Here is a 25,224-nt window from a genome sequence, read left to right as displayed (position 1 = left end):
TGAGGACCACAGTGCTGATACCAAATGTTGAAGTGGGAGAGCGGACATCGCCAAGAGTATGATTTAACTTCGGTTTGGTTAGGAGTAATACATTACATTGATGTGTGGACCCGCTTTACTGCGATCCGGGGGTGAAGCTGGTCCACACACATAGGGGACGATACAAGCACATTAATACATTTACCTTACAGTCTCAAGATGGCTCCGCTCATGCTCAGTAGTACAAGTATCGTTGGCCATCTTGGTATAGGGAATGAAGCTTCCCGGGAAAAGTAGCAGCTTGGAAGAGGACTCTATTTGGTGGGATTTTTAAACCATTGTGTAAAGAAGTGTCCAAGTGAATGATTGAAATCCATCACATAAGAAGCTGCATTTAATTCCATGTTCGGTCCTGCCCCAAACTGGCATGATAGAAGTGTGACTGTACAATGTACTAACAGCATACATTATATTTTTTGCAGATCTTATTCTGAAATTGTCTTCAAGCTTCAAAGCTATTTTATAGATGAAAGCACTGATTCAACATGCCTTATTCTGTTGGTTTGCAAACAGGGGCAATAGTTGTAAAGCAAACCATGGCATTCTTAAAGAAAAGCATGGCCTTCGGTAGACGTAATATTGAATGCAGATTGTTGTTGTCTTACTTCCATTCTTCCAAAGGGAGGGGGTCCCAATACATGCCTGGTTTTTTACCACTTAGTGAATTTACCTTTTTTATTACAATATTATATTATGCCAGAGTTGTCACTAAGGTTGGTGTCACCCGATGCAGTTACTCATGGTGTGACACCCCCCCCCCCCTTCCCGCCTCCCATGGAACTCCTCCTGAATCAGACCCTACAGAATCCTTAGTAATATTTTTGCACTAATGTTATTCAGAAATTGTAATTCCTGAATCAAATTGTAATTCCTGAATCAAAATAGTACCTTTAAAATAAAATATCATATGCATCCATTCTACAGAAAATGCCTCCCAGTTACACTTATGCTGCAGCCAGGGCCCCTTCCCCCTCCAGTTACATTTTTCCTCTAGCCAGTTCCCCACCTAGTTACATTTATTGTATAGCCACTGCTTACCTCTCCCCCAATTAAATGTATTCTGTAAGCAGAGACCCTTCTCTCCCCAGTAAAATGTATGCTATAGTCAGTAGCTCCTCGCCCCCTCCAGTTACATTTATCCTATAGCCAGTACCCCCTTCTCCCAGTTACATTTATTCTATAGCCAGTGCTCCCTCTCCCCAGATACATTTATCCTATAGCCAGTACCCCCTTCTCCCAGTTACATTTATTCTATAGCCAGTGCTCCCTCTCCCCCAGATACATTTATCCTATAGCCAGTACCCTTCTCTCCCCAGTAAGATTTATGCTATAGCCAGTAGCTCCTCGCCCCCTCCAGTTACATTTATCCTATAGCCAGTACCCCCTTCTCCCAGTTACATTTATTCTATAGCCAGTGCTCCCTCTCCCCAGATACATTTATACTATAGCCAGTACCCCCTTTTCCCAGTTACATTTATTCTATAGCCAGTGCTCCCTCTCCCCAGATACATTTATCCTATAGCCAGTACCCCCTTCTCCCAGTTATATTCTATAGCCAGTGCTCCCTCTCCCCAGATACATTTATACTATAGCCAGTACACCTTTCTCCCAGTTACATTTATTCTATAGCCAGTGCTCCCTCTCCCCCAGATACATTTATCCTATAGCCAGTACCCATCTCCCAGTTACATTTATTCTATAGCCAGTGCTCCCTCTCACCTAGATACATTTATACTATAGCCAGTACACCTTTCTCCCAGTTACATTTATTATATAGCCAGTGCTCCCTCTCCCCCAGATACATTTATCCTATAGCCAGTACCCATCTCCCAGTTACATTTATTCTATAGCCAGTGCTCCCTCTCACCTAGATACATTTATCCTACAACCAGTACCCATCTCCCAGTTACATTTATTCTATAGCCAGTGCTCCCTCTCCCCCAGATACGTTTATCCTATAGCCAGTACCCATCTCCCAGTTACATTTATTCTATAGCCAGTGCTCCCTCTCACCTAGATACATTTATCCTACAACCAGTGCTCCCCCCAGTAACATTTATGCAAAAGCCAGTGCTCCCTCTCACCTAGTAACATTTATCCTATAACCAGTGCCCTCTCCACAGTTTCATCTAGCCTATAATCAATGGACTCTCTCTTCGCGTTACATGTATCCTATAGTGCCACCTCTACCCACAGTTACATTTATCTTATAACTAACCAGTGCCCCTCACCTCCCCAGTTACATTTATCCTAACGCTAGTGCTCGCCCCAGTTATGTTTAATCTATAGGCAGGGAGTACCACAGATACAGCTCTTTGTGGCTCTAGGCTTCGTTGAGTCCGTTCTCTCTTCTGTCCTCCTCAGACTCCCAGGGATAAGGCCTTATGCCCGATCACAGTTAATAGCGGCAATGCAGAACAGGAGAAGGGGAGTCACCCATTCAGCTTGTGTCTCCTGTACAGTCCATACCTCCTGCACGGTATCCGGACTATAGATCTACACTAAAAAGGTCTACAGTCAGTAGGCCTACCACTAATGGTAGACATGCATTAGGTCGACAGGGTCAAAATGGTCGACATGTAACAGGTAGACAGTTCAAAGGGTCAACAGGGTCAAAAGGTCGACATGACAACATGGTAGACACATGTTTTTACTCCACTTGGACTACGACTGGGAATAGCAATCTGTGCCGAGCGCGGTGGCAGCAGAACGAGGGGATGCAGTAAACTAGTGAGGTTTGTTTGTGGTAGAAAAGTGACAAAACACCCAAAATAAAAATCGTGTCTACCTTTTTTTTCATGACGACCATTTACATGTCGACCTTTTAACCGTGTTGACATTTTGGCCTGTCGACCTTTTCTACTGTCTACCTATTTAATGTCGACCTTTTGACCCTCTCAACCTAATGCATGTCTACCATTAGTGGTAGACCTATTGACTGTGAACCTTTTTAGTGTTGATCTAATAATCCACACTCCTCCCACACCCTTTATTGATGCCACTGTATTGTGTACAAACAGGGTAGTGTGACTTTAGCATTTACTACTAACACTCATATCTCTATGCATACACACTTGTATGCTTAACACGGACCTAGTGCAAATACTACTGTTTTGACCTGGATGTAGTTTCATGAGATGTGTTACACTTAAAAGATATACATGGAAATACACTTTTTTATGCATGCGTCTTTTCATACGTATGATCAAAGCACAAAGCACTACCTTATGCTAATGCCAGATTCCATTCAGCTAATGTGGAGGTTCATATCAGTGCAAGCGGAAACCCGCGCCTCCCACTGATTTCATGCTGGCCACCAAAACTGTCATTAGTATCTGCACCATGGCAGGTGCAAGAGATACGTCAGAATCAGAGTGCCCGTCCATACACGTACGTATGACTCATAACTGCATGGTGCAGGGGTGTTTCTACAGAGGAGGGGGCCCGTGTGCACCTCCGGGTGGGCCCCCTTCTCTGTACGGCGCTGTAGACTCCGGCATTGTGCCGGTGTCTACTGCGCATGCGCAGGTCTCTGGAAACATGGCGCCCGCCATGATCCGGAGACCAATTTGGCTACCGCGCATGCGCAGTGGCCATATTGGCGGCAATTTCTGCCGCGATTGCAGCTCCCGGCGCTGGACTCCAGAAAGGTAAGTATTAAAATGGGTGCAATGGGTACGGTGTGGGCCCCCCCTGGACCCAGGGGCCCGTGTGCACCGCACCCATTGCACCCATTATAGAAACGCCAATGGCATGGTGCTTTTGATACACGGCCAGGGCGCTACCAGAAATCAGTGTGGTAATGTGCTATCACATTGTCGCCACCCAGTTCCTACCTCGAAACATCTTTTTATGAAAGTACTGATCCGGACAAGTTATGTCCAACTCAGAATATGAAGGACTTATGCAAAATTGCATACATTTGCTTCTGCATATACGCTCAACTGTATGAAAAAACTCATTGTTTCTATCTGAGTTAAGAGACTTGTCCAAATCAAAATCAGGTTCCATATTGAAATGCAAGGGGTGCAAAATACATTTCTTCATTTATGACCACATAGTTGCTAAAATTGGTTGAGCAGCTTTACCTAAATTTCCCAGTGATTACAGATCAGATATTGATCATGCAGGTTTAAGTCACAGGCACAAACACACACTGTAGATATATTAGTGGTCTGTTAACAGTCCAGGAGAGACCCTTATTTGTAGTTTTCAGATCTGTTTGCCCTTGTGCTAATACAGACTTCTCTACTGTCTAGTTAGGACCAATTCCCAGAGAATAGGGACAATAATATAAGAACTTATATAATAAGTAAGCAATTGTGTTACCATCTCAGACGGAGATTTTTGTGTAGAGAAATGGAAAGAAATCTATTTATTTGTGGGTTTTAAAAATTGATGATTTTTGGTGATTTTAGCCAGCTGTTTTAAAATAGTAATTTCATAAAATGTAAAACCCGGTTTTCAAAACTGATAAAAATTGCAGAAAAGATTTTGAAAACCTGCAACTCAGTACGCTTACCTTAAGTAGTGCATATGAATGAGGAATCGGTAATATAATATGTTGATTCTCGTAATCACCAGACATTGAAACTAGCTGAAATATTCACTTTACCAACTTCTCTATGTCGTTAATTAATTTTAGTATCAAAATGCTAAAACAGCCTGTAATGAAGCATAATTATTGAATGCTGTAATTCCTATTTGAAATGTGTATCATTACTGCAATAAAAAACTGAAACATAAATTTAATGACACTGGTAAAAATCCAACTATATTTTGTCAATCAAGTTGATAACTCACATTTTTACCTTATTGACTTTACTGATGATAATTTAATAACAAACGTTTTCAGTTTGCATAAATTAAAATTATACAGCACCAAAGTTTGCATTGAATTGCACACTCACATACACACAAATATAATTCACCATTTTTCTATGAGTCAAGAGTTCACAATTTATTTCCTTGGCATGCTTATTCCTAAGTGTATTGTGTTCCAAATATTTTAGAGTACTTTTATTTTTTTTGTGAATGATGACAAATTAGGAGTGATGATCCTTAAAAGATTTTTTAACCAGAAACAGCACAAGACTTTTTAAAACATTTATATTGAATTGAATTTGTTGAATAATCTTTGGTTAATTTTTGTTTTGGGAACAGAAAAAACGATAAAAAAAAAGGGTAATATTACCAAAATAAAAAAATGTATACAAAATAAGAAAGAACTCCACTAAAAACTGACTCACAGAAAGCAGAGGTCTGGTCGATTATCTCCGATATTTTTGTAGTGGCACATCGGCTGCATGAGTGGGGCTACTATGTAATAGTTTAATGGTGCTTAGTAGGGAATGTGCACTTAGCTGTACCTGATCACGTCACTCGCTAATACTACAACTTATACAGCAAGTTATGTAAAAGATAGGGAGCCACGGCTAAAGATGACCATAGGCTTCCTTAAGGGAAAATCCATTTTGAGTGGAGTTGTTCTCTAATGGAAAAACAAAAATTTTGTTCAAAAACAAAATGTTATAAATTAATATTATAAATTTCCCATAAAAATCTGTAACTTTTTCTAGATGCAAATTGTTTTTATTGTAGTTTTTACACTAATAATTGGGAGTGTTAGAATGTGTAGGTAAATATTGTTCTACAATTCCCAGTGTAGTGGGGTTTCAGTAAACAAGTATGTGAGATATACTAGACTTACAATAATGTCACATACTGTTTCTTCATGAACCCCCCGAAGTACAAGTTACAATAAGTTGTAAGTTCACGGATATGGACTGAGTTTCCAAAGAATCTTACAAGCATTTATTGGTCTTAACTTTCTGATACTTTTATAGAATTACAGTATTTAGAAATTGATTTACATTAGACTTTAACAATGATTTTCTATTTAAAATAAAATATAAAAACATAATCAAAGTGTGAGCAAGACAAAACATTAACCAGCATCAGATATGACATTGCATTGTAATACCACCAGTCCCAGCATGCCCTGCAGGTCCACAACCACTGTTCATTAAAGATAAATGTACTACATCAGAGCTTCTCAAACGCGGTCCTCAAGGCACCCCAACAGTCCAGGTATTAAGTATATCCATGCTTGACCACAGGTGACTTAATTAGTACCTCAGTCATTTTGATTAATCATCTGTGCTGAGCTAGGGAGATACTCAAATCCTGAACCATTGGGGTGACTCGAGGACTGCGTTTGAGAACCTCACTAAATGATAACACCCTTATTTTCATTAGACTCTTAGGATTCCTCAAAAACTTTGATAAAATTTAATTAAGACTTAGGGGTAGATGTACCAATGTCTCCGATTTCTCAGAGATAAAAGAAATTTGCCTCTTTTCAGAGTGATACAGAATGTGATATCGATGGTATGTATCAAATTTGCACCTGCTAGAGAGGTACTGCGCAAAACTACCTATTATGCAGTTGGTCCAATGAGGCATCATCACTAAAGGCAAGTAAAGTGGAGGTGTTCCGCGTGGTCATTACTTTGCACGTGCAAGCTGATAAGGCAGCACAAGCCCGCATTTCATTAATCCAGTGATACTGCTGTGATATTAAAGGAACAAAAGGGATAGGAGTGTCAGATCTGAAGTAGAATGGAAGAGAGGGTGTTCATGGAGAATATGCAGCCCTGGTGGCACTGTAAATGAACATAACGCCATGCTCAGATGGCATTAAGTGTTCTTTGAAAAGCCTGGTAAATTGCAAACACTCTTTGTCGCTAAATCTGGTTATGGTGGCAGAGTTATTTAGTGATAAAAAGGGGTTATCACTGCTTGATACATTTGCCCCATAGTCCTTAAATTAAGCTACTCGTGCTGAAACAAAGTTGTAATTAAATCTGGTATAATTTGGATTATTAAATCATGGCCTGTCCCTCTGACCAGGTCTAAGAAACCTTTCTACTATAGCTACTCTAGCTGTCACCTGACAGCCTTTCATTAGCTGGGCATTATAGGAAATGTCATTTAGCAGCAGCCCAACCTTGCTAAGGATTCTACCACCATTGATCTGCCAGAGTAACATTAGTTTTTCCAAGGAGGGTACTATCTATTTTTGGACCTGGGGATTGAGCCTATATTTAGAACAATGCTATTCAACATTATATTACAGACTAATTAATAATCTCACATTCCCAAAGTATGATTTCTGATAAACATCACATAGACCCATAATTTGTGAAGTACAGCACCTCTTTGTAAATACTGCACGATCCTGAAAGGATCTGTTTGTAATTTGATTTGATATTTTTGTATATCTTATGAATGCTTTCAGTCAGCATCAGTGCTGTCAAACAGAAGAAACTGTAACCAAATAAAGCGTTAGAAAGGACTGATTGCCTTACATTGCATATCAAACATAGAAGTGTATAAGTGCGGGTCAATATAATAAATCCCTATACATGAAATAGAGTTTGATAAACTTTAATAAATAAAAAAAACAAAAACAAACAAAAGTTGGATAACTCTATATTAATTATGTAAGGAACTGAACAACCTTTAGGTCTTATCAGCTTCAATTAACTAGTACAAAAATAATAATTATAATAATAATAATAATAATAATAATAATACATTGATTTATGGGTTATTCATTTTGCCTCAAAACAAAATCTGTAAGATTTTATCTTGCACCCCTAATGCAACTGTAAGCACCATTGGGATATATACGATTCATCTCTATAACGTGAACATTGTTTTGTGTAAGAAATGAAGTCAAACCTACATAATTGCAGCAACAACGCACTTTACAATTCGTTCTGTGTGGTTCTATATTGATAGGAAAACAAGTCTTGACTACTGTAGGACCAGAATAATCTTTCACAAATGTAATTTATTCTACAGCACTGTGTATACTTACTAATAGATGACCCAGATGCCTCTAAAAGTCATCATTGTACTTTTTTATAGATATAAAAGGTGAGCTGTCTGTACATATGGAGAACCGTTATACTCCTTCTGGCTTCATACTCTTGCACAGCTCATCATGCCACATATTTTGTGTTCCTCAGGCAACAAGAGCAATCATATAAACTAATGTTTGGCACTAGGAGGGTATGGCGTGAGTTAATTTGTTTTGTTTTTTGTTTATCATACCTGCATAAATCACATGGAGCCATGCATTCAGAGTCTTGAAACTGATCTGTTCTATAGTACAATTAACTCATTGCTTTTCACTACCATGAACATGAAACCTACACATCCTTTTTTTTGCCAGCTGGGTATGTCATCATGATTATCATTTAGTCACATCTTTCCTGTGGCAACAAAGGTATTTTTCAATCTGTCCTCACACAGTAGAGTCACACAGTGACAATGTGACCAAGCATTGTGCTGTTTACCACTGCGGCATTTCTACAGTTGAAACTGAATTACTGTATTTGTGTTTTCAGGGGCAGTACGAAATGGATTTTGGCCCTCTATCAAAACGACTCGACTATTGAACTATGACTTGAATTCTTAAGAGTCAGCAGTGATGATTAAACATTGGAGCTTATGCAAACTTTATGTTATCATTTATATTATTAAGTTGGGATTTTGGAATGCCATCCTACATTGGTACTTCAGAATAATTTTTATGCCTATGTTTTGCATCAGTAACTTTGGCATGCAGATACCCGAAGTACAGAGGTTGCCTTAGTGTCACATGGTTCTATTTTAGTGGTAATTACATACATCACCTTTTAGACATTACAACTCTTAAGACATTGATGGCTTCTATACAAAAGTTAGCACAGCACTAGACAACACACTGTCTACACCATCAAGTTTTACTGCCCTTGCTTTGAATGTTCCCTCAACACAGAGGTTCCTCTATTAATCTGTCCTGAACTGTACAAACAGCACTTCTTCTTTAGCCTTATCATAATATTTATATAGAATGATAATCATGATGAATAGCCATCTTTAAGTGTTCTCCATGACTTCAACTGCCATGGCTTGTTGACCAGTTCTGCAGAGACTATTCAGTTTACATCCAGCCAACAATAGGCTGGCAACTTTTATTGTTCAACGTATTGTTGCAGCTCTTTGAAGTCCTTGGTATGTGTTTGCTGTTGTTGGAATTTTTGTTGCTGTTGTTACAATGTGGTTTCATATTCCAGACGTTCCTGAATAAGTGCATCATCTTTATACTGAAGCCGAGGGGGAGAAGGTGAACATTCAAAAGCTAAAATTGCCTTACGTAGGCTTCTATCCAACACATGCCTCTCCCAGGCTGGATACCTGTTTCTAAATAGGTCAATTTTAATAACAGATTCTTCAATCCTTGGAGGCCTTGAGGATGGAGTAGAGGGGGCTGTCGGCCTCACCTGAAAGACTGGCATGCAGCCATCTCTTTCTGAAAATTTTTGATCTCGATCACTGGCCACACTCCGGTTATTGGACATAGATCTAAGAGTGCTTGAGGCCACCTCAGGAGGCAATGGAAATGCAGTTACAGGGTCCTCGCAAGCACAGCTTGGTGACTGCCCAAATCTAGGCCCATTAGGATGAAAGAAGGCATAGTACATAAGCATAAAAACAATACCAGTTAGAAAGCTGCTAAACACTACACACAGTGCTGGGATAGCAAATGCATCCAGGATTTGGGGGGCCTTATACAGGTACCACAGGGTACTCAAGGCAGTGTTTTCCAGAAGGATGACAAAGTAATAAATAAATAGCCTGCACCGTGTCCTTCCTTCCTTGACGTTAAACCAGCTAAAGATATAGATTATTCCAACCACCATATCAAAAACAATCTCCTCCCACTTGGTGATGCAGAATTCCGTCTCGCAATGTACAATCCAGAAGGTCATGATACACCAGTGAAGAACAATAAATATTCCAAAATAGAGTTGGAAAACTGAGGCAAAGAGAGCAAATGTTATCACTCTGGCTGCAATGGTAAAGAAATGCCAACAAAACTGGATGATCACAGCCATATAACTGATGGGCTTCTTGTCATCTCTGGAATCCCGTAACGCCTTCTGATAAGATGCCAGAGCCCAGGCCAACGATACCAAGGATGCTGCCGCCGTCAGACCTGGAAAATTAAAAAAAGAGCTTTGCTTACAAACAATGCACTGAAATAGATATCAAACATGCATTAGCATTTTTTTAAATAATGGAACTGATACATTATTGAAACTAAATGCTTAAAATACATATTTGGAATAGCCTAAACAAATTACATAGCATATTATGTATTTTACTAATGTAGGTCTGAGAGTATTGGGGCAGATAGCATGCACAGAACCCTACAGCAGATAGCAGGCACAAGCAGATAACAGACACTGATCCCTACAGTAGATAGCAGGTGCAGACCGCTACAGCAGATAGCAGGTACAGATCCCTACAGCACATAGCAGACGTAGACCGCTACAGCAGATAGCAGGTACAGATCCCTATAGCCAGTGTCGGACTGGGGCATGTAGGGCACATCGGGGGAATGCAGTAGTAGGGGCCTATATTAGGAGTGTGGCCAGTCTGCAGAGGGTGTGTGGCCTGCCACCTCATTGGTTTGACTAACCATTAGAGAGTGCAACAGCTGGGCCCCTTCATAAATATATACAGCAAATTCAGCTGCTGCATGCATGATAATGTACCAGATTAATAACAGCAATGCACTGTAGAAAATACACCATAGGCCAGTATAAGGTAACATATGTATAATGTATAAATCAAGTGCACAATCTGGAACCTGATCCTTAGAGCAGGAGGTGGACCCCCAGGCAGTGGGGCCCACCGGTGGTTTCCCCTGTACCCCTGTGGGCCAGTCTAAGCCTGCCTATAGCACATAGCAGACACAGACCGCTACAGCAGATAACAGGTACAGATCCCTAAAGCAAATAGCAGGCACTGATCCCCACAGCATATAGCAGGCATAGATCCCCACAGCAGATAGCAGGCATCGATCCCCACAGCAGATAGCAGGCACAGATCCCTACAGCAGATAGCAGGTACAGACCGCTACAGCTGATAGCCTTGCACAGACTGCTATAGCAGATAGCAGGCACAGATCCCTAAAGCAGGTAGAAGGCACAAACTGCTATACCAAATAGCAGTTACAGATCCCCTCAGCAGGTAGCAGGCATAGACCCCTACAGTAGATAGCATACAGACTCCCTACAGCACATAGCATTTGCAGGACACTATAGCAGAAAGCAGGTATAGATCCCCACAGCAGATAGCAGGCATTGACTCCTACAGCACATAGCAGGTAGAGACCCCTAGAGCAGATATCATACACAGACCCCTACAGCAGATAGCAGGCAGAGACCCCTAGAGCAGGTAGCAGGAACAGACCCTTATAGCAGATAGCAGGTATAGACCCCTAAAGCAGATAGCAGACATAGACCCGTACAGCAGATAGCATACACAGACTCCCTACAGAAGATAGCATGCGCAGAATGCTACAGCAAATAGCAGGCACCAATCCCTACAGCAGATAGCAGGCATAGAGCCCCACAGAAGATAGCAGAGTACAGACCGTCAGAGCTAATACAGGCACAGATCACAGCAGAAGATAGCAGGCACAGATCCCTACAGGAGATAGCAGATACAGACCACTACAGCTAATACAGGCACAGATCCCTACAGCAGATAGCAGATGCAGACCGCTACAGCAGATAGCAGGTACAGATCCCTACAGGAGATAGCAGATACAGATCGCTACAGCTAATACAGGCACAGATACCAACAGCAGATTGCAGGCACAGATCCCTACAGCAGATAGCAGACGCAGACCGCTACAGCAGATACAGATCCCTACAGCAGATAGCAGACACAGACCGCTACAGCAGATAGCAGGTACAGATCCCTACAGCAGATAGCAGGCACAGAACGCTACAGCAGATACAGATCCCTACAGCAGATAGCAGACACAGACCACTACAGCAGATAGCAGGTACAGATCCCTACAGCAGATAGCAGGCACAGACCGCTACATCAGATACTTGGCACAGACCCTTATGGCAGATATAAGGTATCGACCCCTACAACAGACAGCAGGCAAAGACCCCTGTTAATGTTAAATATTTAGCATTTAAAATAAATCCCCCTATATCAAACCGCTTCATGAGACTGCACTGATTTGATTGAGATATTGTATATCTGTGTGCTACTGACTCTATATACAAAGTGCTACGATGCAGCTTTTATTTCCCTCCAAGTTCCATTATGCTTCATGTACAGATTCAGCCTCAGTTGTACACAAATATACAAGTGTCATATAGCAAAATAATAAGTGCAGTCTCATGAAGATGGTTTGTTGCACCACACTGCGACTAAGATGCACATTCAAGCATAAAAGATGCTACGCTATGGCTCACTTGCACCAGGCACCTCACACCGCATTGCGTACTGAGGCTAGGTGTATAAGTACACTTCTGTAGGTGCTTTTAAAAAAATATAAAATTAGACTGGCGTTAAAAGACCACTGAGCCTAAAATGTAAGTTACTGACAGTGATCTGTCCATTACTGCTGGTTCTATATATTAACAGTAAAGATCTAAAATATACTTATGAAAGGCTCGATTTCAACTTAATTTATATGGTCTACCTAGTAATATGGATCATTTCAGAAGTTGCATAAAATGAACATTTCATTAATGAATCACTTAGGTTCATGCTTATTTGAACAATTATTGAGGATGTTTCAAAGAACTGTGCTTATGTAACTGTAATTAGTGGGACTGATAATCTATTAACAGACACAAAGGTTATTGATCCACATACAGTAGTCTTCTGGATTAAAGGCAATTAGTAAGCAAAACATCAATATACCAACTCTGATTTCTCATACAGAAACGTGAAGGGGTTATAGGGGTTGCTGAACCATTCGATCTATAAGACATGATATACACATATATGTCAGGCATGCATCATTATTTGCTACAACATACAGTACATCTTAACAAATCTTGCCAGAACTTTATTATTATTATTATTATTATTATTATCCTTTATTTATATGGCGCCACAAGGGTTCCACAGCACCCAATTACAGCGTACATATGCACATAATCAAAATAGGAAAACAGTGACTTACAGTTGAAGAAAATATCGGACAAGTACAGGGTAACTAAGCATAACTACATCAGTACACGACACTGCGATAAGTATCATGGTGGCCGAGAACTGTAGGATTTGGGCAGTTGAGGATTATTAAAGTAAGAAAAGAGGGCCCTACTCGTGAGAGTTTACATTCTAAAGGGGAGGGGCAGACAGACAGGGGTGACACAGATGGGGTAGACCGAGCGTGGGACAGAGGGTTAGGATGAGATTTGTCTAGGTTTGGTAAAGAAGTGGGTCTTGAGAGCCCGTTTGAAGTTCTGTATAGAGGTGAAGAGTCTGAGGGGGAGAGGTAGAGAATTCCAGAGTAAAGGAGCAGCATGTGAAAAATCTTTGGAGGTAGGAGTGGGAGGAAGTAATCAGAAGACAGGAGAGTCGGTGTGCATTAGCAGAGCGAAGAGGACGGGTGGGAGAGTAAAGGAAGATAAGGTCAGAGATGTAAATGGGAGAGGAGTGGGTGAGTGCTTTGTAAGTGAGTGTGAGAAGTTTGAATTGGATTCTGAAAGGGAAGGGGAGCCAGTGAAGGACTTGTAGGAGAGGGGAGGTGGATGTAGTGCGTTTGGTGAGGAAGATGAGCAGGGCTGCAGCATTGAGGATAGATTGGAGTGGAGAGAGGTAATTGTCAGGCAGGCCAGTTAGGAGGAGATTACAGTAATCCAGTCTGGAAATAATCAGTGAGTGGATAATGGTCTTGGTGGCATCCTGGGTGAGAGAGGGTCTGATCCTGGAAATGTTTTTGAGATGAAAATGACAGGTTTGTGAAAGGTGCTGAATGTGTGGTTTGAAGGAGAGGGAGGAGTCAAGGATTACGCAAAGACAGCATACTTGGGGGCTAGAGGAGATAGTCGTGCCATCAATGGATAATGAGATTGTGGGAGGTGAGCTTGTGTTGGAGGGTGGGAAGATGATCAGCTCAGTCTTGGACATGTTGAGTTTAAGAAAGCGCTGGGACATCCAGGAAGAGATAGCAGAGAGACAGTTGGAGGTACGAGTGAGGAGAGCCGGGGAGAGATCAGGGGAGGAAAGGTAGATTTGAGTGTCATCAACATAGAGGTGATATTGGAAGTTAAAAGAACTAACAAGTTCACCTAAAGAGGACGTATAGAGAGAGAAGAGGAGAGGACCAAGAACAGACCCTTGGGGGACACCAACAGTTAGTGGAAGTGGGGGGGAGGTAGTGTCATGAGAGGAGACAGAGAAGGAACGATCAGAGAGGTAGAAGGACAGCCAGGAGAGGGCAGTATCACGCAGACCAAGAGAGTGAACGATTTGCAGAAGGAGAGGGTGGTCCACAGTGTCAAAAGCTGCAGAGAGGTCGAGAAGAATAAGCAGAGACTAGTGGCCCTTAGCTTTGGCTGCATGGAGGTCATTGCACACTTTTGTGAAGGCAGTTTCACTGGAGTGGAGAGAACGGAAACCAGACTGGAATGGGTCAAGCAGTGAGTGGGAGGAAAGAAAGGCAGTGAGGTGGTTATAGACAATACGCTCATGGAGTTTGGAGGCAAAAGGGAGGAGAGATATGGGTTGATAGTTGGAGAGGATGTTTGGATCAAGGGTAGGCTTTTTAAGAATAGGGGAGATGAGTGCATGCTTTAAGGAAGAGGGGACAGTGCCTGATGAGAGGGAGAGATTGAGAAGGTGGGCAAGATGGGATCAGGCAGAAGGAGAGAGGTAGCGGAGGAGGTGGGAGGGGATAGGGTCAAGTAGGAAGGTGTGGGGTTAGAGGGAGGAACGGATGAGGGCCTTGACTTCCCCACCAGATACATGGGAGAAAGATGTCAGAGTTGGTGAGATGGAAGAGGAGGGGTGGCAAGGGATGGGTGGTGGCTGGTTGCTGGTCTGGTTGGATGTGATGTCCTGATGTATGGAGTCAATCTTGGATGTAAAATAAGTGGCAAAGTCAAGAGCAGACAATGAGGAAGGGAGAAGAGGTGGTAGTGGGCAGAGGAGGGAGTTGACAGTGGCAAAGGGGAGTTGGAAGACTGGGTAGAGATGAGAGTTTTGAAGTATGATTGTTTATAGAGGGAAAGGGCAGCACTGAAGGATGAGAGCATGAATCTAAAATGGAGGAAGTCTGCCTTAGAGCATGATTTCCTCCACTGTTGCTCGGCAGTACTTAAGCATTTTTGAAGATATCTGGTGCATTTGGTGTAAAGTGTGACTTCATGTTTACCGCTGCTAATGTTCAAACACAACCTTGGCATATTTCTGGTATGACTCCAAAAACATTCTTATACTAAACACATTTATTACATGTATTTTTTTTCTAAATGTTGGAAGCAGCCATCTTTTGTACCAAAGTGATGAATGTTCTCAGTACACTGGAGAAATATGTCTCTTAAAAATCTGGCAAAATGGCTGCCGCTGCTGTATGTGAAGGTAGACCAACTTGCTAGACCTGGTCAGTTTGGCGCTAGAACACAATTTATGTCCTTTCTCTTACACTTGCAGGTGCCCTATATTGCAGTATATTGCAGCAAGAGAAAAGGCCCCAATGTTGCTAGTTACGGTACAATGCTTCACACACACCTCACATGCCTACCTCCCTTCCAGTGATATCAAAGTAGGAAAGTACCTGGTTTATGAGCTCATAACTGAAGCTCAGCCATGGCCAGAATGTATGGTTCAGCATGTGTGCCTCCTTTTTACTTACATATTTTTAAAGATTGTTAAATACAATGTAATTAGTGGCAGCTATAGAACCTGGGCTGCAGCGCTGACCACACAGTGTGGGGGGGGGCTTAGCACATATAAACATACATGTTTTACGGTATGTAATATATGCTGGCTGGTTATACCTGGATTGGCAGCTCTGAGTGTATTAAGCCAACTAGCGGCACCTGGAATTCAGCATTAGGCTAAGTTTACTCTCCTTTTAAGCCCACCCCCAGGATCCTGTGAAACTAGCCATTGGGAATCTGGGGGTGGGCTTAGAAGGAGAGTGACGCCTAATGCTGAGTTCCGGATGCCGCATGGCGGCTTAATACACACAATGCTGCCGATTTCCGCGATAACCAGCCAGCACATATATTACATACAGTATAACATGTATGTTTATACAGTATGTGCTAAGCACCCCCCCCCCCCCCCCCAGCAGATGCTGTTGAACGCAATTTAATAATATTGCAAATGAACCACAGTAGCATTGGGCAGATCAATTCGATAAAGAATAAATAAATGAGCGGTCAAGGGGTCTTAGGAGCGAATAAGTAGGGACCTGAGTTAAGAAAGGCAGACAGCCCTATTGCTATCAAAACTGGTATTTTCATGGGCTGGGTATGCGTGAACAGCAGGGGAATCCCGGCATGGGGGGAACGAGTGCAACAAGCCCCTGTGGGTTCACTGCACTCGCCACGCTGTGGGCTCGGTGGCAACTGCAGCTTCTATTCGCACTCTATGGGTATCATGGGAATAGTCCCTGCTAGCCGGCATGATGACTGTCAGGATTCTCAGAGGGCGGGATGTAGGGGGAGGTGTTGTGACCGCCAGTCACATAACTACATCCCATTCTCATGAGTCCACGACACCCCCATAGAGGGAGAATAAATCCTATGGCAAGCGCAGCCAGCTGTCGGTATACTGACAGTCAGGATCCCGGTCGCCGGGATTACATACTGGTCCCATTTAAAAGTACTTGTGACCTATGATATTTAATAATATATACTCCCCTTATATACACTAACACATAATTTACACATTTATTAACATTAAATACAACCATTTGTAATGCAATAATGAAGGGTTAAATCCACCTTAACAAAGTTTTGTAAGTCATTCTTCACCTTCCTTGCCACGTTTACCTGAACTGTGGTTTCCCACCACTGGAACAACTCATTTACTCCTAAGTGTCTGGGTCCCTGATAAACTTGGAAGTGATATCTGTCCGTATCAGAACTTCTGCCAGTACCACTAAGATGCTTGGTCATCACTGGGTCCAATAACTGTCAGTCTGGACAGTAAAAGATAATTGTATTGACAGAATGAAGACTGAAGAAAATGTTACAAGTAGGGGGACTGACAGATGCTCAATGGTCTGACAAGAGACTTTCACGTTGCATGCCTTTTTTCCAATCTAGGGTGCAGCATTTGCAAACTAAAAGTGTACCTGGACATTCAGATTGGCGAAATGCGCACTGTGCAAGCTCCCAATCCAAGTTTAACCTCCTTTCAATCAAACTTTTATCTCCTAAAGTACTTTCAGTTCCGTTTTATACACAGCTTATATTATTCATTAAAGTGTGGAGACATGTTGGGGCAAAAAAACAAAAAAACATTGAAAGTGCATGATGAAACCTAATCCCCACCAGTGGCGGCTCCAGAGCTGGGGCTGCAGCGCAGTCCAAAGTTCAAATAGGGGAGACACACCAACTGCCAGTGAGTCAGTTTGGGATGACAGTTGGTGGCAGTTGGTGTGGCTCTCCTATTTGAACTTTGGACAGCACAGCAGCCCATCTGGAGCTGCCACTGATCCCCACTAGCTATAAACTGGTGCAAAATTAAAATTCTTCTGTAATGTGGAATGGCAAATAATTCCCCTGGAAAAGGTTCTTTCCCATTTTGCTAACTCTAGAAACTTTAATCGAAGGTCTGCAATACTGTACACAATGCGTAGTCATCACTCCGCCCTACTACTCACACTTCCATATGCAAACTGCTGCTCCTGTGCAACTACACCAATCTTTTGCAATCCTATGCACCTCTGTGAATCTTTTGCAATCCTATGCACACTTGCATGAATAGAGGAGCTTGATGATGCTACTTCAGAAATGAGTCCTCCAGCAGAGGCTCCATTTTGTCTTTAAGCCAATATTAATAAGCATATAACTTATCCATTCACCAGGAACAAATGATTTCACGTCATGACCAATGTTCACCAGGCAGTTCTTTACAATGAAGCTGTCTACTCACTCATATTGATTAAGCCAGAAAATGTATGTCTCCAATGTGTGTGGTTGACAAGTACACTTAAAACAACTCTACTTGTCAGATCAACATTGAACAGCTTACTAATTTTACTTGGAAGCATATTTCATTTGTATTAGATGTTATTATGTTCTTACTTAGATAAATAAAAATCTATATAAAAAACAGACATTTATGGAGATCTGTTTGTTAGAATGTGTTGACCACCCAACACAGATGAGCTCCAACAAGAACAAGGTTTGGCCTTTGTCATGTCAATGCCAGTGCCCTGTGGGCAAAGCATTAATTGAAAAGACTGCCATCTAAATGGCATAACCAGGAATCAGTACTCCAGATATGGAACGACTTACTTCAAATTAGAGATGAGCGGGATCGGTTCGTCGAGATCCGAACCCCCCTGAACTTCACATGGTGGTATACGGGTCTGAGGCAGCCTCGGTTCTTCCCGCCTAACACGCAAAACCCGAACGGGGGAAATCGTCATCATTCCGCTGTCGGATTCTCGCGAGATTCGGATTCCATATAAAGAGCCGCGCATCGCCGCCATTTTCACTCATGCATTGTCGATTGAACGGAGAGGACGTGGCTACGTTCTCTGCCTGAAAAGCTCAATATCTGTACTCAGTGTGCTGCATTGTGGGGACCAGTATATAGTAGTACAGTGCTGCATTGTGGTGACCACCATTATATAGTAGTACAGTACAGTAGGCCATAGCGTTATCTTGCAGCTCAGTGTCAGACTCAGTTCTATTCTCCGGATCAGTGCTCAATATCTGTGCTGCCTTGTGGGGACCAGTATATAGTAGTACAGTGCTGCATTGTGGTGACCACCAGTATATAGTAGTACAGTACAGTAGGCCATAGCGTTATCTTGCAGCTCCGTGTCAGACTCAGTTCTATTCTCCGGATCAGTGCTCAATATCTGTGCTGCATTGTGGGGACCAGTATATAGTAGTACAGTGCTGCATTGTGGTGACCACCAGTATATAGTAATACAGCACAGTTGTCCATTGCTGTATCTTGCAGCTCCGTGTCAGACTCCGTTCTATTCTCCGGATCAGTGCTCAATATCTTTGCTGCATTGTGGAGACCAGTATATAGTACAGTGCTGCATTGTGGTGACCACCAGTATATAGTTGTACAGTATAGTTGTCCATTGCTGTATCTTGCTGCTCCGTGTCAGACTCGGTTCTATTCTCCTGATCAGTGGACGTGTCTGGACTTGTTCCTGGGCTCCATTTGGTTACCTGAGGGATCCCGCTCCCTCTCCCAGCTGTGGGAGCTGGGGAGTGGGCAGTTGAAGCAGGAGAATCCTCTGCCTGGAGGGCCCAGCTGGGGCCTGTATTCCTGAACATTTGAGGGTGCCTGGAGGTGCCCTATTACCAGGATGTAGAAGCGGGGGGTCCTGCCGGCCTCCCCAGCTAAAGTAAAAAAGAAAGAGGATGTCAGAACATCTGCCCGTGTTGCAGCGGCTGCAGCTGCTGCGAAGGAGGAAAAAGGAAAGTTGCAGGATCCAAGAACAGAGTGCCCGGGACCAGTGAAAGTAAGAGGAAGGCAAAGCACCCCCTCCGTGCAAAGGGGGGGGGTACCTCAAAGCAAGCGGTGGTGGGAACAGAGAATCCTGGAGCCGAGAAAGGTCCGCCCGTATAAGGGAAAGTGGAGTCTGCGGGTCCGTCCGGAGAAGGGGAGCGGCGAACGGCACAGCAGGAAGGTAAATCCCGAGAAGGGTCCCTGTCCAGGGCAGCCCCCCTTCCCATGCTAGCAGCAGGTATCCCTGGGGGTAGTGTAGCTCCTGGGGAGAATGCTGCAAAGGCCGAGGGTCCCCGTGATGGGATTGGGGGGAAGCTGCGGGACGGAGGGGAGTGGGTGGTGTCGCTAGTGGAAAAAGCAAATATTAAAGTTCAAGAGCCATTGTCATGGTATGATGCATCCCTTGAGGCCCCCGAGCCCCCTGAGTTAGCAGAGAGTACCTTTGGGGGAAAGCCAGCTCCTGGGGGGAAATCTGTGGATACTGGAGGGTTAGGGGTTAATCAAGAAGAGTACAGTATGGAGGAAGTGTCAGAATCAGAGGAGAAGTCAGTATCCAAAGATACATCTGACTCTGAGGAAATATTAGCGAAGATGTCCTTACAAGAACTGATAATGGAATCAAAGAAAATAAGCTATCGTATTGTGACTGCAAAGAAAAGATGGAATAAAAGTCAAGTGTGGGAGAGGCAGCGGTATATAAATCAAATTGAGGACTTAACTATATACCATGCTCGTATTAAAGGAAAAATGGTAGCTGCAAGGGAAAAGAGTAATAAAAAGGACAGTACTGAAAACTTGCTGGCGCTACAGGGGTTAATGACAGTACCATCTACAAAGGATTTCCCTGAAGAGCAGCCGGAGACAGCGGTGCAGGAGGAGCGGCCTCAGGGAGGAATTCCATGCGACGTCAGTGTGGAGGGGGTGCCGGGAGCAGTGGACCAATGCGGAAGCCGGGGGAACCCCGGTGACGTGGCAACTGACATGGAAGAAATCCTGGTTGCTATGGAGATGGAGGGAAAGCCGGGGTCCATGGATGAAGGTGAGCCAGCGGTGATGCAGAAGCAGCAGGAAGATTAAGCAGCGGCGGCCAGAGCGGTAGAAGCAGAAAAGACCCGTGCGGGGATCCAGGCTGGAAGACAAGTGACATCAGCGGGAGTCCCGGCCAGCGTGAAGCCCTGCAAAGCGGCTGAGAGCAGCAGACAAGAGGTGTGTGTCCCAGAGAGCGGAGGAAAGGAAAGAGCAAAGGGGGCTCCAGATTTTTGTTTGGGCGGTGGGGGCCCAGTTGGGCTTTGCAGGGGGGTGGAGGGACAAAGTGGGGAAAATGAAGATGAAAATGCAAATGGGGAGATAAATTAAAACCGTGGAAATGAAGAAAAATCCGGTGAAGTTCAAGGCCAGACAAGGCTGGATAAAAGCTCGCTTTCTAAAGCAGAGTTAGAAGTGGTGAATACAGTTTATGGGGAACTACAGGTACCAGAAAGAATGCGAGCTGCGGCAAAACTCATAAATACTGAAATGCTTAAAAATAAGGATAAAAGCAAGAATGTGGTTCCAGGGAAACAGATGAAGCCTGCAGTTGTCCCTATTTCAGCCCCTGGCCCTGTGTTTTTCCCTGTTCCCATTGTCCCTGTTGCAGGTAAAGGTGGAACATCAAAGGAAGGAGTCGCGTCTTATGCAAAGGTACTGTGCGAACCACTGTCTGTGAGACAAGGTGAAGATGTTTGGGGGGAGGGAGGAGATGCGGGAGGTTTTGGGAAGAGAAAGGTGATACATTTTAAATGGAATGGTAAGGGGGATACTCCTTCAAAGGTTGATTTTTTTAAATAATTTTTTGCATTGGGGTTTTCAGCCAGGCAAGTGTACTCCTGCATTCACCCTGTGAACTCAAAAGAGTTTGACGTGGCCTTTATGGCAAACAGGGTGATGCAGAAGTGCTTCTTAAAATTAACTGATCAAGTAGAGGGAGGCTACTTTAGTCAATTTTCCTTTTTCATGAGGGGGAGGATTGAAAGTGTTAAAGTATCTATATTAGTAAGAAATGAGACAATACCAGAAAACGACATTAAATTCTGGTTAAGCAGGCAATGTGAAAAAGTGTTGAGTTTAGAGAAAGCTGATTATACACTGGGAGTGTGGGGAGGAACATGGTCAGCAATTGTGCACTTGGTTGCGAAATGGAGAAGGAGTGAAACATCTGCCGTCCGCCGCGTACATTGGCCGCGATCGCATTCAGGTGTTCTACCAGGGTCAGCCAAAGACCTGCTTTAAGTGTGGTGACCCTGGGCACTTGAGCAATGAGTGCGACTCGGTCAAATGCAACTTATGCGGCGGACTGGGCCATACGTCAAAGGTTTGGAACATAATTCGATGCAATTTATGTGGGGGTGAAGGTCATCCATATAGTAGGTGCCCGGAGGCGGTAAAAATGAAGGAATGGGAGAGAAGGAGGGAAAGTGTGGAGGAATTAGCAACACAGAGGAGGGAAAGAGAGACGGAGAAAGAGAGAAAAATGTTCAAGTAGGGTCAGCGAAGGTACAGGAAGGAAAGGTGGAATGGAAGTTGGTAGGAGGAAAGGGGAAAGGAAAGGAGGGAAAGGAAGAGAAGGATGAGGGATTCCATCTAGTAATTAAGGGAGAAAAAAGGCAGTCAGAAAGAATTAAAGAAAATTTGTTGCTTTTCAATAGGTTTGAGGGGGTGCCTACGGAGGAAGAAGTAGGGGAAATAGTGAGAGAAAAAGGAGAGTTATTGCTTAAGCAAAAGAAAGTAAGGAAGAGAAGGAAGAGAGAGAAAGGGGGTGGGGAAGGAGGGAGAAAGAAGAAAGAAAGAAAAGGTAGTTTGACGGAAATTTAAGGGAAAGAATCAGAAAGTGAGCTGGAATGGGACCCGGTAGGATCTACATTAGTGGGGAAAGACAAGGAGGAGGGTGAAAATGTAGAATCAAACATGGAAGGAATTGGGGAGGGGGTGCAGGAATCCCTAATAGAGAAGGATCCGCCTTCAATGGATCCTGCCCGGAAACCCCCAGATCCTGGTTCAGGCGTGGAGGGAGCCGGGATGAAAGGAGAGGCTGTTGTAAGAATGGAATGTGGTGGTGGTGATGGTGATGGAGGTGGTGGGGAGAAGTGAATAAGGAAAATGGGTAGTGAAACTCAATCACCAAAGAAACATGGATCTCTACCCTATACGATGTGCCACGATTAATGTGGCTTCCGTTCTTTCCGATAAAGCTCGGTTTATGGCTTTTGCATTTTTTAACAACCAGGATCTTGATATTTTGTTTTTGCAGGAGACCTGGGTTAGCAGGTTGGCAGCTCTTCACAAAGCCAAAAGCGAGTGGAGAGGTGGGCCCTCCTATTGGTCTCTTGCAGCTGAGCCTTATGGTGGGGTGGCGGTACTTTTTGCCGGCATAGTAACTGTGCACAAGGTTATTGAGCTACAAATTGGAAGGTGTATGATCTTAGATGTCACCTTGAGAGGGCATGACCTAAGGCTGATCAATATCTATGAGCCCCAGACAGCCTGGGATAGGAAATGCCTTTTCAAGAGGATCAAGCCATTTCTTTTTACGGCCCAGCAGGTTGTTTTTGGTGGTGATTTCAATGCCGTAGTTAGGCCAAAAGACAGGGGAGGTGCCAAAAAAACCATGGGCTATGATTCAAATTATTTAGTGTCAATGGTTAGGCAGGCTGGTTTGGTTGATGTCCATATTCGGCATCATCCAGACCTCACGGGGTACACTTATTTTAGTGGTCAGAGTAGGACTAGGATAGGTTTTTCGTTAAAGAAACTTCTAAGACTTTACCTTCACAGGTAAGGTTGGTGGAATTTTCGGATCACGGGTTCTTGACTTTTTCTTTGAATGCCTCACAGTCCATTTCGAAAGGAAGGGGCCTATGGAGGCTGAACTCAGAGCTCCTAAAAGAAGAGAAGGCAATACAATCCTTTAGGGAATTCTTCCAAGCACAGGAAACACTGTTGGAGGCAGGATGGAGTATATCAGAGTGGTGGGAGGAGGTCAAAGTGAGGACCCAAGGGTTTTTCAAGTGGCTGGTAGCAAAGAAAAACTTGGTAAAGAAAAGTGCCTACTATGCTCTGAGGAGGAAATTAGACTTCCTGATCTCTGAAAGAGGAGATGATGGGGAAATCTCCCGAGGGAAATCTCGGATGCAGCAGTTGCAGTATAGTCGACTTTTGTCTTTGATTCAGGAGAGGGATTATGGCAAGTACCACTCCCCGGATCCCTACCAGAATTGTTTGGCGAAAGATCGAGTTAAAGGAAATCAGAGGTCTGATTGATGGAAAGGGTGTCATGCAGGAGGGGAGAGAGGGCATCCTGGAAGTCATTAGAACCTATTACACTGATCTGCTGTCCGAGAAGGCACTTAGCAGAGAAAAGATGGAGGAATTTCTGGGGAGGATACCAGGGCTTGTGGAATCGGATGCCTCAATTGATTGCTTAGAGAGTGAGATATCTGTGGAGGAGGTCAGAGAAGTGATTGGCGGTTTAACATCAAAAAAGACACCTGGGCCAGATGGTTTGACAGCTGAATTCTATAAAGAATTCTCAGACGTCCTGGCACCTCGTCTCGTGGAGGTTTTTAACAGTGGCCTGGCAGAGGGTGAACTCACTCCCTCCATGAGGCTTTCTGCACTTATCTTACTCTCTAAAGGAAAGGACCCGGTCCGTATTGAGAACTGGCGCCCCATAGCACTTCTCGATACGGATAGAAAGGTGTTGGCAAAAATCATATTTAATAGGCTGATGGAATTTTCCGGGCAGTTGCTCTCTACTTCTCAGCATTGTACTGTGAAAGGTCGAAGCACATTTAGTGCTGTCCTTGGTGTCCGGGAGGCCATAGAGCGGTGCAGGGTTGAGAAGTGGGGGAAGTACTTACTGGCATTGGATCAGTCCAAAGATTTTGACCGAGTCAACCATGAGTACCTCTGGACTTTGCTGGAAAGGTATGGCATTCCAGTTAAATTAGTCAATTGGCTACGCATATTGTACAGCAAGGCCGAGAGCTTCCCGCTTGTTAATGGTTGGGTAGGGCCTGCCTTTGTGGTGAATTCTAGGGTCCGTCAGGGTTGCCCCCTGAGCCCTCTCCTTTACGTGTTTGCGATCGATCCTTTTATTCGGAGGATTGAGGACAGCATGGTGGGAGGGGTGTAGCTGGGCCAGGGAGAACCACTAAGGTAACTGCCTATGCTGATGATATCACAGTGGTTCTGTCGTCAAACACAGAGGCCTGTGATGTGGACCAACTGATAGGTGAATACTCTGGAGCCTCGGGCTCCATGATAAATCAGGACAAGTGTGAAGTTTTCTGGATGGGGGAGGAAGGTAGATAATTCAACCTTCCGGACAGCCTCCCCGTGACCAGCCACCAAATTAAGATTCTAGGAATAAGATTCGACCAGGGCGATTATGCCACAGCAAATTGGGAAAGGATACTGGAAGAGGCGACCCGGAAAGTAAGAAGTTGGAGAGGATGGAAATTCTCCCTGAGGGAAAGGGTTGACTTGTGTAAAACCTATCTGATTCCATTGTTTTTATATGTCAGTTATGTATGTTTTTTTGCCACAACCACTGTGGTCTAAAATTGGCTTTGTTTTTCCTGCTGTTGTGGGGAAACAAAATGAATATAGTCAAGA

The 25,224-nt window shown here is 43.6% G+C and overlaps 1 protein-coding gene across 1 annotated transcript in view; it reads right to left on the bottom strand.

Annotated features, from left to right (window-relative positions):
* Positions 1-8,088: 8,088 nt before the first annotated feature.
* The window catches only part of XKR4 (XK related 4), a 481,737-nt gene continuing 464,601 nt past the window's right edge, over positions 8,089-25,224 (bottom strand). The window contains exon 3 of the mRNA XM_063923730.1: positions 8,089-10,090. Within this exon, the coding sequence (XP_063779800.1) occupies positions 9,144-10,090 (947 nt within the window). The 3' untranslated portion in view covers positions 8,089-9,143. The remainder of the gene's footprint in view (positions 10,091-25,224) is intronic.

The sequence above is a fragment of the Pseudophryne corroboree genome, chromosome 5 (assembly GCF_028390025.1).
Source record: "Pseudophryne corroboree isolate aPseCor3 chromosome 5, aPseCor3.hap2, whole genome shotgun sequence".
NCBI lineage: Eukaryota > Metazoa > Chordata > Amphibia > Anura > Myobatrachidae > Pseudophryne > Pseudophryne corroboree.
This window is presented reverse-complemented; position numbering and strand designations above follow the sequence as displayed.